At 29.7% G+C, this 18,291-nt stretch overlaps 1 protein-coding gene across 2 annotated transcripts in view; it reads right to left on the bottom strand.

Moving 5' to 3' along the window:
- Positions 1-18,291, bottom strand: part of LOC113518831 (carboxyl-terminal PDZ ligand of neuronal nitric oxide synthase protein) — a 239,020-nt gene that overhangs the window by 173,313 nt on the left and 47,416 nt on the right. For both annotated transcript variants that reach the window (XM_052896545.1, XM_052896544.1), the window contains exon 2: positions 4,490-4,744. In XM_052896545.1, the coding sequence (XP_052752505.1) occupies positions 4,490-4,693 (204 nt within the window). In that variant the 5' untranslated portion in view covers positions 4,694-4,744. The remainder of the gene's footprint in view (positions 1-4,489; positions 4,745-18,291) is intronic.

The following is an 18,291-nucleotide window of genomic DNA, read 5'->3' as shown; positions in this document are numbered from 1 at the left end:
AAAATATCGATAATATGAGTTTTTTAGGAATATATAACATATATTTATATTTTCCTACTACTACTAGTACTCTACTATGTGAAAAACCAAAATATTATAGAAAACTACTGTGATGAAAGGATTTAAAAAAATAAATAAAAAGATAAGACATTATGTTCTTTGATTAGTCCAAATAGCCAAATCGTCACGCAAAAGTGTCCAACTGACTGAAAATTTATTGTTGCCATTACCGAATTGTTAAGACTAAAACAAAATTTCACGAGTCGACGAAGTGGAAACATTACTAATTGAATTTAGAATTGCTTTGCTACGAAAACTGCGACATTTCTCTTACTTAACACACTTTGTTTGTACAAATGGTGGTACTGATTCCAATTGTTTGAATGTCTATCGTGAGCACGAAGTACCTACCCATTCTAAATAATGCTTTGTGTAATTTCCTAACAAAGATTATTGTAAGTTGAATTTTCAAATTAAGAATTTGTTATTATTTTCCGATAATTACAAAAATCATAATCTGTAATCTATATATATTGTCATATCAGCTCTCGGGAGGTTTTGCCGGTAGTTACCATACTTGTCAGGCAGATTGGCAACCGCAGTAAAATTGGAAATATTTTAAAAGGGACGCTACTGACCATCCTTCATCCTTCTTTAGTCGCCTCTTACGACACCTACGGGAAAGAAAGGGGAGGTCAATTCTATTCCAAAACCACACGGCTAATCTATATACTTACTTATATCTATGAGTAACTTAAGAGATATAAAATACAATGAAATCAAAAAGTAAAATGTGCAATAATATCATATAGTTCTATTTTTATATGATTAATTATCATGTTACCATTGGGCACTCGGTTCTCCTTGCTTTTTCCTTAAGGCAATTTGTGTGAAGATTAATAGATATATTATATAGTCAATTAATATATAAAAAAAAACTTTGTTTATTGTATACAATGTCATTTCAAGAAAAAAGCTTCCTAAGAATATTTATTTATCCCTTCAAATCTTGAAACGATATCTTTTAATAATTCGTGTAATAAAAGATTTGAACTCTTTTGGAAGATTGATTATCTAGTTGGTGTTTTGTATATAAATACTATCTTACAGTGAGAACATTTGATATTTTGCCATTAATTGTCATGATCAGTTAAGACAGATACATGGCTTTGTTTAACTTAGTGGTGTCAGTTCAGAAGCCAGAACTTAGTCCTGCACTAGACTTGAGTTTGACATTTCGATAATTTCAAGCTGTTAACAAGTTGGTGAAAAGTTATTTCTTCCCTTACTGCTGTTGGACAGCTTAAAAGTTAATAATATTTTCAATTTAATTTTTGGTGTTTAGATTTCGGTATAGTGTATATATTTTTAAAAACTCGACGAGTGTCTTACATAAAATATAAATAAGTTTTTATTTTCTTTATGCAATAATTTATTTGAATTATGTCTTGAGATTATTACTAGAAAAGAATTACCATATTGTATTTTTGTATAGAATAACCTATTAAAAATTATTATTGTTATTTCAATTAGCAATTTCTTATTTAAGTCCATACCTGTGGCTAAAAACCCGACCACAAATCTAGTCTTCTTTTTTTCTAGTCTTTCGAAGCTCTTTTATTAATTTTGAAAAAGTGTAATAATTAGAAATAATATTCTATTTTTCCTGTAGTATTCACATATATCTTTATAAAATATAATTTCGTATTTCAGACTTTTCACTTTACAAACTTCGAAGATAAAGGGGAATGATATTTATTGTCACATTTTCTGTCATAAGTTAAAAATTACGCAGCATAAACATAAATAAAAAAATATTTTAAATCTTACAAAGTCCCTTCATGTGATAACTTGAGCTAGTTAAATAAGCTTAAATCTAAAATTTTTAGTGCTATTTTTGAGTCCTAAAAATATTTATATTCATTGCTATATATATATGGGCTAAAAATGTCAAAATCTACTTCAAATTACAAATCGATGGCATTAACAATTGCTAATATATAATGTTGCAATATATGGATAATTATCCTTTATAGGTACAAATAGGTTTTTGGTATAGAATCCAAATTTTGTGTAATAGTGTATAATGTGTATGACCTAGGTACATAAATATAGAATCTAGGTAAATATTATAAGAAAATTAAATAAGATAATACTAGACTACTAGACTCGATTTATAATATTTAAATGTATCTATTTACTTACACAATGAAACATGGGCAAATGTCATTAACTATGGTGATAATTTTGCCATTACTGCAATATTCAACTGTTAATTTCTGTGACTATCCTAACTGAAAAGTTTATCGCCTTTAAAACTCTAAAGCTTTTTTTATTTTATTTTAAGTAATATTGAATTATTTTTGCACAAAAAATCAATTAATAATTTCAATCGCCAATGACATTTCTTTTAGAGTATTATCCATCGAGAAAATATTAAAAAGAGCGACGTTCATTAATTAAGTTAAATGATTCGTGTTAATTAAAAAATGGGCGAATATTTATCGGTCGAATTTTTTGCAGATTCTACTAGATTCAATAAAAATTAAATTTTATCGAGTGTATTACAAGCAAGTTTATTATCAGACACTGTTATCATGACAAGCCTGGCTTTCTCCAGATTGGCTGATCAACTATTGGTAATACTATTTTATGGAAACAATTTATGGTTTAAGCATTTTATGTTCATCTTATTAAAAAAATAACATTGTATTATATCGGTTTGTGAGAATGATGAATAAAATAAGTTCACGCTTGATATTATATGTATAAGAAAATATTTCATATTAATCAGGCCATACAATATTCTGTAGATGTTATAAATGCCATGTCACGGTTTTATTTTCAATACATTCCAATTACATTCACACACAAAAATAATAAAATATACTGACAGATGTCAGATAATCGGAGTTCCATTTGGCATTCCATTGTTTCTGCCTACTCCAGTGGGAGACAGGCGTGACGGATATGTGTGTATGTAGATGTATACTTTCTTATGTAGATACTTGTTAGTTCTATAAATTCTCCTTGTATTGATGGAATAAAAAATACAACGTGCAAATACGTTTGCCTTTCTTAAATATCGGAAAAGGCAATAAAAGGAGCGAAACGTATACTTAATATCTGACCAGGGTGGTAAGGGTAGACCAAATTTTCCTCTAAAGAAGAGATTTATGTCCAGTAGTGGAATTTTAATGGGCTGCTCTTAATAGCAACTCTTAGATTATATAGTTGGAGGGGGAGAGTGAGAAAGAAAAGAAAATAATTTTGTATCTTTTTTATTTTTCATAACCATATAATTTCTCCCATATATAGAGTAATGAATGTACATTATCCCTCTTAAAACACCACCAAAGCCTAACTGGGGTTTCCAATCCGCCTGCCAAACGTAGCAACTACTATCCGTCACTCCCTCGATTATCAAAACATTTGTATGGAGACACTCTGTCTACATAATTTAGGTATCAACTATATAATAAATATAATTTTAAAACCAATATACACATGCACAATTACATACTAAGGAAAGATAATGCAGAAGATAGCGAAGTTATTAGTCCTAAAATGATTGATGACCCTCATCATGGCACTTATTATGACATGTGTGAATAAAATATCTATCTAAGTGTTAACAAAATCGAGATTATTATCTCTTATAGTCTCAATTTGTGAAAAGAAATAATAAAATTTCTGTTTTTAAGATAAAAATAATACAAAACATAATATGTGTAACTATTCATGAACGTGATGATATGAATGAATATTATATTGGTCTGGAAATATTTTCTATGTAACTCTTATTATTCAATGTTTTTGCAAGGAAAGTTACTTAAGCAAGTTTGTTGGTTATGTATCTTAGTAATACTAACCTTGGTTAGTTTCAGAATAGATTATATATTTCGTGAAAGGTTGATAATTTCTAATATTATTTGCTCTAATTTTTACGATGAAGTTATATATAGGACCCTAAATATCTTGTTGAAAATCTTATTGAAAAATAATTCTATGTACTAATTAATATAGTATTATTGTTCAAGACTTCTGATCTTGTTACATTTGGTTAATATTTAATGCTTAATTTTTTTTTTATTAATTTTATACCTTTCATAGAAATATAACTTCGGTACTTAGAACTTTTATACATGATAATCTTTTTTTTATGCAACTTAGAATGGCAAACCAGCTGACGGCCCTATCTGTGTAGATAAAAATAGAATAGAAAGAATTTTTGTACTGTCAATATATAGATTTAATATTTTGATATCTTTTGTAAAATACCTCCCATTCCTAATACTTAAATTATATGTATCTATATATACGTATATGAAGATACTACTTTAAAATCGAATTAAGATAATTGCAAGAAATCAAGAAATGCATGTGGCTCAAGACCGCATATTTTAGTAATGAAATCAAAATAATATTATCAATAAAAGAGGACTACATTTATTTCGTAGTGGATGCAAATAAATTTATTGTAACATACCTTAGCTTGAAATGTAATCCCATAGTGGAAAGCCTCGTCTGGATGTAGCGGAATTCTTGTATCGTACTCGTCGTTCGGAACCAAGTTGTATTGTTTGGTGGAAGGCATTTTTCTGTTCCACTTTAAAAGCTTCATGGGCACGCGCTTCCACGCCCTGGATTTGAGGACACGGATGCAACGGGCCTTATAGCTCCGTCTAAACATTAGTACTCATTATTTGATTGACTGCCTAGCCAATCTGCCTCTGGTGTTTTCCTGTAAAGAAACAGAAAATAATTAGTGCAAAGAATCAGTAAATAATTTTTTTTTCCTATCCTACTAATACTATGAATGTGAAGGTTGGATGTTACTCAATTACATTTAAACAACTGGACAAATAGGTATAAAAATTGTACACGGAAAGATTATATCCTAACTTGGCATTACTTGCTAACTTAGTATTATAGTATATAAGCATACAATTAGCATTCAGGCAATGCCGCGACAAATAACTAAAAAAAGGAAAAATTCGAATGTTTGAAAACTACTTATGTGATTTTTTTTTAATTCTTCAATATATAGAAAGCTACATTGTCAACGAGCAATATAGCGAGTTATACAGCCGTGCGAAACCGGGCCGAATCGCCAATATATAATATTTTAAAAATAAATATTAAATAATTAGAATAAATTGTGAATCAGCCGTCATCGTGATATACTGCAACGGTATCTGATGAACGTTTGATATCTACATACTTTAATATTCTACATATATACTGTTGGTTGATACCAATAATATGAAGAGACATTGGTAACAATGTTTTGAACTATATTTTACTAATTCGTACTTCTCGTATGGATATAAAAGCACAATAATGTATTATATTATTACACATATAAACATTCTATAGAGAACTAGCTGTATCTCACGCATTCGCTCGGGTGTATCATTATATCACCATGATTAAATAAGCCGTTAACTGTTCACTGCTAAACAAACGCCTCTCGCTATTGAGGGTTTTGACAATGTTTTAAAAGGGACTCTGGTGCCCATCGCTCAACCATTCTTCCCTCAATCGCCCCTTACGACAGCCATAGGAAAGGAAGGGGTGGCCCATTCTACCCAGAAACCACATGGCAGTCATTACCTATTTATGTACCAAATTTCATTCAAATCTCTTCAGTAGCTTTTGCGTCAAAGACTAACAAACAGCCATCCATCCTCACAAACTTTCTCCTTTATAACAAGATATCTTATAAATAGGTACACAAGCCACCATCTGGCGGAGTTCGTGCGGTATTATAATTTAATCTAATTAACGTAAACTTAATTAGTGTCGATTGGTTTAAAACATGATTGATTAATTCGAGAGGGATATCTACTCTTAGAAACAACTATAACAAGAGAATAAGTTTAGGCCTTAGATTATATAGATAGAGCATCGAGCCTCAAAAGTGGGTTAACTTTATGTCAGCTAATTGTAGAATTGGGTGAAATAAAATTAACATGTTTGTTTCATTTCAATCAGTTCATAAATAAAGAAATTATATCGATCTAAAGAATTACATATACAATTCTATAAAATAATCGATCACTTGAATTGGCTGAATTTTTTGTAGTATATGATCAGATCGCTAGTTTTAAATATATTCATATAGATATTACTAGAAAAACATTTGTACATATTAACATATTAAATATTGTTCTTTTTCTTATCACTATTATATATATGGCCTAATGAAATGTACTCTATTTTTTAGAAAACCATTTCATTTAAATCTTTTATCAATTAATATGTTTACAATTAATTTTTATTTTATTTATTTTTATATAATATAATTGTAACTAGATTATGTCTGTATATGGGAGATACTCGTATTAAGAAAAATTAATATGGCGCATTTTAATGAGAACGATATCGTTAGATGCCAAAAGAATATATTTTAGAAATTTGTTTCAGCATCATAGAAAATCTATTGTACCAAATTAAATTCGATTTTAACTTATTATGAAGGTTTAACTTAAAACCTGGAGTGTTTTATCTTGACATTCTATGCAGAAGTGGTTTATATTATTGATCTTCCTACTTCTTAATTCCATATATACGAAATAATATGCTGCAATAACATGTTTACAGAGCTTCATTAAAAGATTTAAAAGGTAGCCATATATATTTAGACATATTTTTACCTTTATTCTACGCTTTTATTGTAAAAAATTCTTACATTAATAAATTTGACCAAATTTTGTGGTATGATCGGTATTACCTTTGGTACAAAACTTGGCATTATGTAGTTAGTATGTAAATACCATTGATGTTAATTTAGAAACAATAAATTATTAACCTTTGTTTTATAGAACTTCAGTCCCTTTTGTTTTGTAACTTCCAGTTAAATTACAATATTATAGGTCAATTATTTTCCTGGAATCGGTGTTCCAGGGAGAAAATGTTAGTTGCCTACGAAAACTATAGAATTTTGGGGTATTATTAAACATGGATTTAATAAAAGACTTTTGTCGAACTTCGCTTTTGTTGTCAACTTTATCTAATCTCCATAATAAAATTTGAATAAAGAATTGCAAAGTTATGATTTAAGTTATTTTTTATTTTTTTTTAACAATATCTACTGTATTAAATTTATAAAAGGTTAATAATTATGAATTTTTTTTCTTGGTAGTTCTGAGTCCAAAAATTTTTCTTTGTGCTTATGTAAGTCAGAATCCTTATTATTTTGTTAAAATTTCAATATTTTAGATTGTATATATTGTGTATGTATGTGTCTCTTGATTTTTGGCACAATATGTAATTTAAACAGCTTGATGAATGTCCGCTATGGGGTGTCTTTAGGGAATGCTATTTATGCGACATTATGGTGCCTATAAATTGTCAAACACAAATTTAACAGGCGACTTTGTCACTTTAAGCAGTGTACATACATATTTGTTATATGCTAAGAGTATTATTATATTATATAGTATATTATGTGTAATTACTGCAAGCAGTCTAAATTCATTTAAAAAGTAACTCAATGACTGGCTTTTCAAGAAGGGATCCTATAGTGTTGAAGGATTCTTAAAATATAAATAATATCTAATGTGTAATTTTATAAATGCAATAACAATTTGCAGTGACATGATAATTATTATTAATTTTAAACATTATTAATATTATATAGAAAACGCAAATGTTCTTGAAATTAGAATATAATATGACAAAATTTCAATGGGAATGACATAATTAATTGAAGCTGGACTTGTAATTATGAATAAACGATCGGTATCCGTATTACGCAACATTACCTTCCTTGTAATATAATTCTAGTGCAATTCATTGAACTCCTATGAAGCCATATAGATTTAACACGATTTGCCTAACAGAATTAGAGCTGCTTTTGTTTAAAAATCTTGTTCAAATGTTATGGCAAAATTTAATAAATAATTACTCAAATATATATGTACTATATATACACGACGATATGTACTAGATGGCTAAAGTAAGTTAATGCTCAAGGGATGAGCAGCAGCGTCCCTCTTAAAACATCGCCAAAGCCTAACTGCGGTTGCCAACCCACCTGTTAAGCGTGGCAATTATTGACAAAGCCTCCCTTATGGGGGAGCCTCATGTTCATTAATGGACAGTTGACGACTGATAGTGATGTATACACCATATATTTAATATATATAAACCTTATTACGTTATTCTTAAAAGAAATCTGTTCTTTCTTTATTATAAGACAATTGCATTTTGCTTCACAAATCAACTTTTATCGTGAACCAAATAAACACTAGTAAACGATGAAATAATTCCAAGATATGATCACGTGTCTATAAAAACATTATGCCTCAAATAAACAAACGTTTGCTCCACATGAGTAACAAGAGTTTCAATCGTCATAAAATTGGAGTATTATGTGAAATCCTAATCTATTGCAAAAAGAACTGTAAAAATTTAAATTGACCACGCAATCTCGTTACGTAGCCACAATAATAATTCAAACATATTGAGAACCTCTTTCTTTTGGAAGTTATCAAAAAAAAACGACATTAATATGTAGTACTCGTAGAAATATATATATTATATTCCTACATTTGAAGTTTAACAACCCTGTTGCTAGAAATATATCCTATTAAGTCGACCGCCACGCGGTTTTCTCTGGAAACCATAGTGGTAAAGACTTGAATTCGTCATCATGGGCTAAATAACTTTTCATCCTCACCTATCATCACACATTAGTACCCTACCATTGATAGTTCAGGCAGGGCTACTATGTCATTTTCACCCATAAAAACACCTCTATAGTTCTGTAATAAATGTAATAATTTCTGATAGTTATGTGGTTAATTAGACATATTTTTTTAATGGAATGATAACCCTATCTGGGTTATCGGTATATCCTGGTGGGAATCTAGTGAAGGATAAAAAGTGAGGACGAAGTCACGTCAATTGGCCTATCGTGACAAATTCCATAATAAATCATTCACGATGCTTTCCAGGGAAAGTCGCGAGGATTTTAGCCAGATGATGACCAAAAAATAGGGATTAGAAACTAGCAATATACTCCATATTGCTAGCAATGGGGAATTGCTAGCAACTAATCCCCATTTTGGCAACCTCTTCTCTCTTTTAGTAATAATTTATAACTATTCGTCTATTTACATAAGTCTATTTTTTTATTATCTAATTTGTATTTGTATTATCTCAGCAGGATAAGTTGAAATAAAAATTTATAATGTCATTATTACGAAATTTAAAACTAAGTATCTGTTTAGTAGCTATTAAAATACGAGTAAAACTCGACTATGTTTGACGTAACTAAATTTGGAGTTCCACAGAAAATCGCTTAAATTCAGTGGAAAAGTTTTTACTTTATTTCGAGTGGTGAACAATTTGTCTCTTTCGACGATAAAGTTGCTTTCAAATGTAACTTTAATTACAGGTTGGAGCGTCGCAGTGAGTTTTATATTTAGTTATCTTTGTATACATCATCTTACGGTTTCGCAATATATCCGACAAAAACGAAACGAACCAAAAATATTTTCAAACACATCGTCAACAAAATCAATTACATAATTCATAATTTTTGAAATCTTAATAGCAATGATTATTTATGTCATATATATGTAATGTAATGTAAAGTAGACTCTCTTTTCCGCACTTAACCTCACATTTAGGCCGTTGTGCGTATGTCGTGGCTAATACAGCCAGCCCAGCTCCGCCCAGGAGCATAGAAGCTTCCTGGGATCTTCACAGGCCTTACGGAGTTACCTCACCATTCCAAGGATTTCTAAACATTAAGGGGCTACGGCTTTACATTCCAGGATTACGTAAGCAACCGTTTCTTCTGCGTCAAAACAGCCTCGATATAGAGAGCTATCTATGGCTCCTATTATGTATAAATATATGTTAAATGGGCAATGGCCCGTTATTGTCCCTATCATTATTTTAAGGTTTTATCTAGATATAATAAACGTTTTGATAGTCGTTGTTTCATCGTTGTCCAATTCGAATCCATATTCGAAACTGCGAGAACGAAAGAGGAAGAAATGGTTACAGGCCTACCACCTTATATCTTAAAGTATATATATATATAACATTAGAATAATTATCTGAGTTTCTCATTCTTATTGTGCCGTTCATTATTATATGTATTTTAACATATAAATAAATAAGAATATTGCCCAGCCCACGTCCTGTAAAAAGTCAGAGTTCATTTTGAAATGTGAATATACTAATATTGAGCGACATAAAGCTACTCTTGTTTATTATTTTCCCTCTCGTAACAAGTAAATATTGTGCGAAATTGCCCACTTCTTCAGAAATTATGGGCCTGTTTAAGGTTTTTTCACGCCGCACGGGATCATAATAACCGAGAAGTAAATCATCCAATGTACATTCAAAAACTTTTCTCATTTATGTTTCTAAACTTTGGCAGTTAAACAAAAGTGTATGCAACTAAAAAGTGAAGCCAACGGTTTCGGTAATAGCAATAGGAGACGTCAAAGGTAAATATAATACAAGTTTCCAACAGCAACTCAAATAATAGGAGGCCACCTAATATAACATTTTCTATCAGTAACCAGAAATGCCATGGCTATATATAATAACTAAGGCAGCCGTTTGTTTGTTTCAAATTATTTGAACTTATATCTTAATTTTATGATTACTACGAAATTGATGAAATAAATGCGAGGAAGATATTAATCTACTTTCATAAGAGAACGTCCAAGCATTTATGGCAACTTGAAATTAGAAATGGATTAGCCCTTCATTAATGAAAATTTTATCATTATTGTATTCACCAATTATATTTTATTAGAATGCTATGAATATGGAATATGAAGTGAAATTCATCAACATATGAAAAGACACTCTCCATTCTCAGTGCGAAATTTTAAATAATTGACGTATTCTAACGCAGTCATATCGTAAACTTTGTACAAGTCAAGATTAAAAATGTTTAGAGTGCGGAATTGTTTATCTCTATATTTTACTTGGCAATATTAGTGGTATTTTGTTTTAGGAAGAAAAATGACAATATAATAATATAAAAATAAAAAATCAATATAAAAATAATAGGAAACCAACATAGGACTAAATCATTGAGAGCGCAAAAATAATCATTAAAATCAATTTAATAATAAAATTGGTGACGTAACAAGTAACATATCCACAAAAAATATACAGACGGATAGAGTAAATCACTTAAAAACCAGCTAACCCCCATTGACTGACCCCGACCTCATGCAGTGGTCATTCAACTTTGTGTGTCGCTTATTTAAATGTGACCTTGATTACTACGATGTACTGGTTTTATGTATTCGAACTATGCTTCGGAAGCGTTTTAATAATAAATTAAAATAAAGTAGCTAGTTTCTGACATTTACTATCTTATATTGAATTTGTGACATCTACTTCTTATTTTTGCTGTAATTCTTGAATAGGTAGACCACTGGTACTGTATCCTTAATCTATGAAGCGGACGCAAATTACATCAGATATAATACAAAATTACTCGTACTAAGTCAGTTGGAAGGATAAACCCAGCTTATGTACTATGAGTTTAATAGAATATTATTGATTATATGTAGATACATAGTGGGAAGACCCAAATAGTCTATATACTCGTATTATATACAGCTAAGCTAATCCTAGGTACTAATCAAAATTTTAAAGTCGTTTAATTATGTTTTCATACATGTCATTGACCATAAATATATTTTGGCGGGTTTAATAAAATATTTTCGGTTGAATTGAAAATATAGTTTGAAATGAATAAGAACATTTTTATACAATAGACGTCACTGAACAAATATGGTAGGCAAAAATTGGTGTACAAATTATTAAATAAAACTATTAATACTATTCATAATTTATTTAATTATATTGCAAATTTATAAGATTTCTATACAAATTTACATAACCTTTATACAAAAAGTAATTAATCAAAAGAACAAATTATTTCTGTAAATTATATCTACCTATTATAGAAAATGTGAATTGAAAATATTAATTGCATCATCACAATCTTGTAAATAATATAGTATAATTTCTGGACATAAATATATAAAGTTATAGCTAGGGAATTTAAACTAACTTTATGGACTGTAAAATATAACCCAATAAAGTCAGGTATAATTTGGCCCCAGCGATTTTCATTGGGTTTACGAAACAACATAGTAGGTAAAGTCACAGACTTAGATTGTTAATCTATAATTTCAGAATAAAATTTATTCTTCTTAATGTGACATTTTTTTTAATTTTATCCCCTCGCTCTGGAATTTGAAATTAAATTATTTAATTTAGATCGAAAAAAAAATTATTTAAAATCTAAAGTTTGATTATAATTTTTATTAATAAATTTAGTTACATTTCTATTACGTAGTTTCGGAAATTCGGATTCCTATACAAAAATCGACATAAATGTGAACGCGGTTGTAACATAAATCTTTGTACAAATCAGGATATGTCTACCACACACTAAGCACTCTGATATGTCCACCTCAAGCTAAACACTCTGACATGTCAACTTCATATTAAGCACTCTGATATGTCCACTTCATACTAAGCATTCTGACATGTCCAACTCATATCCATAAAAAAACACTCAGATATGTCAACTCATACTAAGCACCTGATGTATCAACCTATACTAAATACTTTCATATGTCCATCTTATACTAAGCACTCTGATATATCCACAAAACATCTTGTCATTTAATTATGTGTTTCATATGTGTTGTTTTAATAATTGTCTGTGCAATACAAAATTTTATAATTATATCGTAACAAAGCTAATCAGTATTTTGAATTGAAAAATAACTGCAAATAAACAAATATCAGACCAGACGCGGGCGTTAAAAATGAAATCGAAAAAGTATTTGCGTGCAAAACTGCAAAGTCAAATTTTATTGTTATTTTTCAAAATACTTGAACATAGTCGAGTAGATCTAGTAAGTCTCTATTTAAATCAAGTAAGTTTTATTGTTTTTTATAATGAAATTTCTTTAAAACTGTACTAGAAAGACAACAACAATATAATTTTTCCGATTTATGGAAATTGGATCTAGGCTGATACAAATTCAATGAAAATACCTATTTCCTGCACAAACTATATAAACGAATTCTTATTTAATACTATACTCAAGGCAAGGCTTTAAAAAATAACGAGCACTACCGGTTGAGACAGTGAAGGCGGAAAAAATAGTATAAACGCTCCGATAACATGCGAAGTTGCAAATAGAAAAGGCCGCTTGGTAAATATTGGCCACTTGGTATTTATCTTTGAACAAAGTTGTATCTCTATAATATAGATCGCACTTCAAATTTCATTATTATCGACCAGCCAATTCCTGCGACTTTGACCACGTGAATCAGTACGTTATTTTCCTTTGTACTAAGTGAGGATATAACCTAACCATATACCAAATTTTATTGAAATCTGTTTAGTAGTTTTTGTGTGAAAGATTAACAAGTTCATTCATTCATACATCTATTTTTACAAACTTTCACATTTATAATGTTAAAAGGATTAAATACATTTCTCCTGAAACATTCCGTATATACATAAATAAACAGAATTTAGACTTTATTTTTATTAGCTTTGTTAGTAGAAAGTAAGTCTACTTCTAGATGACATTTTCAGATAAAAAAATACATTATATTTTAAGTTAGAACTTCAAAAATATATAAACAGACAAAAATTCTAAAAATAATCTATTTAAATTCTTTTGTTTTTATTGTGTAAAACATATCGTATGTGTATCGTCGTAAGTGTATATCTTTTCAAATTTACTATATTTTGATATTCAAATTGTGATATACAGATTTAAAGATAAGTTTCCAGACAGTAGTTTCTAGACTTCGTGAATATAGAACTGCAAGGTATACAGCTGGTTATAATATAATATAAGATATAAATAGATATAAGGTATTAGTCTAGCATGATAGAAGATTTTTTTATGGGAAGTGTTAATCGTCGCCTATAGACACGACCGTGGACATAATAGAGTATACTGTTTTATCCATGATACCCCCCATGCGTTGCCATTCCTGAGGACTAAGGTGTTATTCCTTTGTACCTTATAAATTAAATAATATTAAATGGAATATTTTATTTAATAGAAGATCCTTAGAGTAAATATAGATAAATTATTAATATGAACAAATATAGATAACAAATTTTTTCTTCAATTTCGAAGAGCTTTTTTGTCTCTTAATATGTTTAATTGCTCAAATTAAATGAAAGTAAACTATGATCTACAATACAAATAATAGCAATAAGGGCCAACAAAATACAATACCGAGACTCACCACACCACAAAATTGCCAAAATTGTCGGACAAAGGGCAAATATTGCTCATTATAGTAGCGGATACAGGGTACAGACAAACTTTTAATGAGACCGCACTATGTATATATAAACCATGATTTAATGCCATTTGACATTAGATTAGTATTCGTATTAAAATAGGAATGCTGAATGATTCTGGTGTTGCTATTACAATTGAGAAAGTGATTTCCTCTAATGTCAACAGTTTCTTGATTGTCAAACAATTATAATCTTACGCTCCACAGATAACAAGCCTGGCCTGCCGGGGAATAGCGTTACTGGGGGATGAAATTAATGACGTTCGTAAGAAATGCGACAAATATCTTGCACATGCAATGAGATTAATTACCCATACTCATCTGCGCTCCTATAGAAAAGTTAAAGATAATCTGTCTAATAACTTATAACTATTATCAAATGACGACCTTACATGCCCATTGAATGGCCGAAAGATACATGTGTTTAATCAAAATAATGTAGGCACATTTATAGTCATAATTATGTATATTTTATCGAATCCTTTGTCTCTGTCGTCTTTTTATCCTGTTAAAAGTTGATTTTTTGTTCTGTGTAATGTTTCAATATACGGTCAACAAGAAGTTTAAAGAGGCCGCAACACTCTCAGAAGAATAATGCAAATGATAACACAATTTTATAAAAATAAAATAAAAGTTTACATACTTGACAAGTTATTAGATCTTCAGATCTTCATTACTTAATATTTATAAATCTCTATTTAAACAGGTATACATAATATAAAAGAAAAACTATTATTGTATATTTGGAAGAACATAATTGAAATTAGAATTATTAAATTAAACAGAGCCAATACCATAGTGGCAGTTATCATTTGTTTTTGAATAGAAAATAGAAAATAAATATGAGAATGGAGTAGGTTAACTCCGACCGTTTAGGAAACCTTATTTTCTATCTTGCTTTGTGTGAGTGAAATCGACGATTGTGTTATCAGGGTCAACTCTTTAGGTATTTAATTATCTACATGTTATGTTTTAAAATAATTTATAATTTCTTGCTTTTTTAAAATTATTATGTATATTTTTTATACTTGGCACATAATTTAGTAAACAATAATGATATATCTTATTATCAAATTAACTCTATAAAAAACAATTGATTGTAAAATTCTCTAATATGATATTTTGTCAGTCTTACTTTTAAATTACCTAAAACAACAAACACAAACAAACACCTTAAAAAAATATTATTTTTGCTAAAATTATTTTAATACCTATCCAAGTAAAAAAAACTATAATATTTACTACTCCTACCTACTATACTTTTTTGTTAAAGTTATAAATAAAAAAAAAAATACAATAGACTACGTCTGTTGATTTATCTACTTATTGGTCATATTCATACATTATTATATTATAATCATATCAACCGTTAACTGCCCACTGCTACATATAGGCTTCCCCCATGAAGGAGATCTTGCCAATAGTCGCCACGCTTGGCAAACGGGTTACCAACCGCAGTTAGGCTTTTTTTGATATTTTAAGAGAGATGCTGTTGCTCATCCGTCGAGCACTAACTTTCCTGTTATAGTATGAGTGGGCCACCCCTTCTTCTCATGGGAAAGGAAACGATGGCTTACTCAATACCAAGACCACATAAATAAAAACTGAAATTTAAATATTCGTATAGTTTTTCGAAAATTGGTTCTATGTGGTGTACGCGTGAAGTAAATAATGTTATTGAGCTACGCGCGCAGGCGGCGTTGCCAAATTGGGCATTTTTAGCTTTATAAATAAAAAAAATTCTGTACCTGAAATTATGCAGAATCTTAGAAAAATATGTGGAAAAAAATTAAAATGACCTTGGAGAAATTTGAGTAATTTATTAAAATGTTGGTACTTGTAATCTATACAGAGGTCTATAAATACTCCTAGAATATACCAATAAAGGTACGAAAACACAGATAAGTTAAAGTTAAAGTTAAGGGGATGGCCTTTTTTCCTGTTCACTTTGTGGTTACTTGGTAAAATGTAGTAAAAACAGTAGATTGGGTAAACGTAAACGAAATGAGTAACGAGTAAGAGCCCCGTCGATAGTGTACGTTGGTCGAAATATTGTAGCAGTGTGCACGTTACGTTACGTCCATATTAACACACACACTTATATACTGCTTTTGGTACCCGCTCTATGAATATAAACTATTATTCTTTTTTTCTGACTAACAGTCTATGTGGTGGCCAGTGAACTGTTGTGTTCGACAGTGAACTGTTAAAGACTAATATGATTATGGTGATGCCCACAATTATAAGACCATGGAGGAGAATTAATACTGCCTAGCTACTACAGAGAACCTAAAATCATATCAATACTACTAAAACACTAATTTCAAGTGCTTTAAAGTCTTCTTAATTCAAGCGTTTTACCTACATCTAGTATCCAACGAAAACAAATAGTATTGGTCACTTGAAAGCTACCACTTACACGATTTTGGAATATGTAAATATTCAGTAATGTAATCTAGACTTAATACTCAACCTGTCTGCACTTTGATGCTGTTTTAGCTGTATTGGATATTTGCATGTAACGTATCAAGTATTCAATGGGCGATCATAGATGACAGATTTCACACAAACGTAAAGAAGATTGGCCATAATGTTTTGGGGTCAAGAACAGATACTTGAATGATGAGAGTCATGTTAGTCTACTGATCTAAAGAAATATATAAAAAAGTGAATGCATTCGTCAAAAATACTATTCGGTATACGACAAAATAGGTAATAATGTTAGTATGTGAATAATACTCGTGTACTGTGTATGGTAGCCAAAATAAAAATCAAGCAAATTTCTCAAACTAATTTAATTTTTTTTTATTAATTTTATAACGTGACTACATAATTAGTAATTGGGATTGGAATTAGTATTGTATAATTAATTATCATCATATCAGCTTTTAACTATCCACTGCTAAACAATTATGGCAATTACTGGCAAACCCCTCCAAGATAGAGACTTACTATCTTGGAGGGATTTGCCAGTAATTGCCATGCGCGACATGCGGTTTGGCAATCACAGTTAGGCTTTAGAGATGTTTTAAGAGGGACGCTGCTACCCACCCTTCGCCCTTCCCTTGTATAATTGAAAATGAATATCATATTTTCTTTATATTACTAATACAAAGAAAATATAACATTTAATCCCTATAAAAATTAAACGTTTATTATATCTGTTGTGATATTCCTAATATGAGTACGATTGATCAACACTTGTTATTTTCGATTGTAACTTATATAACGAATTCGTGACAGTTATAAGATAACGTAATAATTTTAACAAACGTGATGTATTAAATATTAGCAGAGGAAGGATTTAAGCATCGTGAGAGTTTTAGGCTGACGTAAACATAAAAAAATAAACCGCACATAATTTGCGGAATCGAGAACCGACATCCGTGTTTATAAATAATTGTAGTAATTTAAGAATTAGTCCTCTAATATAAGCAGTATAAATATTAGTAACCATTGTCTTAAATAGGTTAAGATTATATGAATTTGGAAAAATAAGCGCATTATTTATTCTTTTATTCTGGCATTTTGTACAAAAGACAATGGGGATAAGTTCTTTGATATAATTTTCTTTGCATAAAAGTCCAAATCTCCTTTAACAATAATAATTTGCTAAATCTAATTGACCACTAAGTAAATAACTGCCTATATCAATACCAACATATCATTGTCACAAACAAACGTTCTTATTATAATAAATGTTATTTCATGAATATAAATAACAATGTAATAAAATATACTTGGTGCTGGTACGTATAAATATTTTAGGTCATTACTCCTTCCACAAGCGAGCTCAAACGTCCATGAAAAAATATAATACCAGTAAAAGTTAGTAAGTATAGAATAAAACCGTCTCGACAAATAGGAAAGGACTGGTGATGAATGGAATATTACGTAATACTGTATCATATTCCGGGACAGATGATTCTTTGTATGCACATATAAATTCGACTT

This window comes from Galleria mellonella, unplaced genomic scaffold (assembly GCF_026898425.1).
Source record: "Galleria mellonella isolate WM207_F2 unplaced genomic scaffold, CSIRO_AGI_GalMel_v1 utg33, whole genome shotgun sequence".
NCBI classification, from domain to species: domain Eukaryota; kingdom Metazoa; phylum Arthropoda; class Insecta; order Lepidoptera; family Pyralidae; genus Galleria; species Galleria mellonella.
Note: the sequence above shows the minus strand (reverse complement) of the source record. Positions and strands in the feature narration are given on the sequence as shown.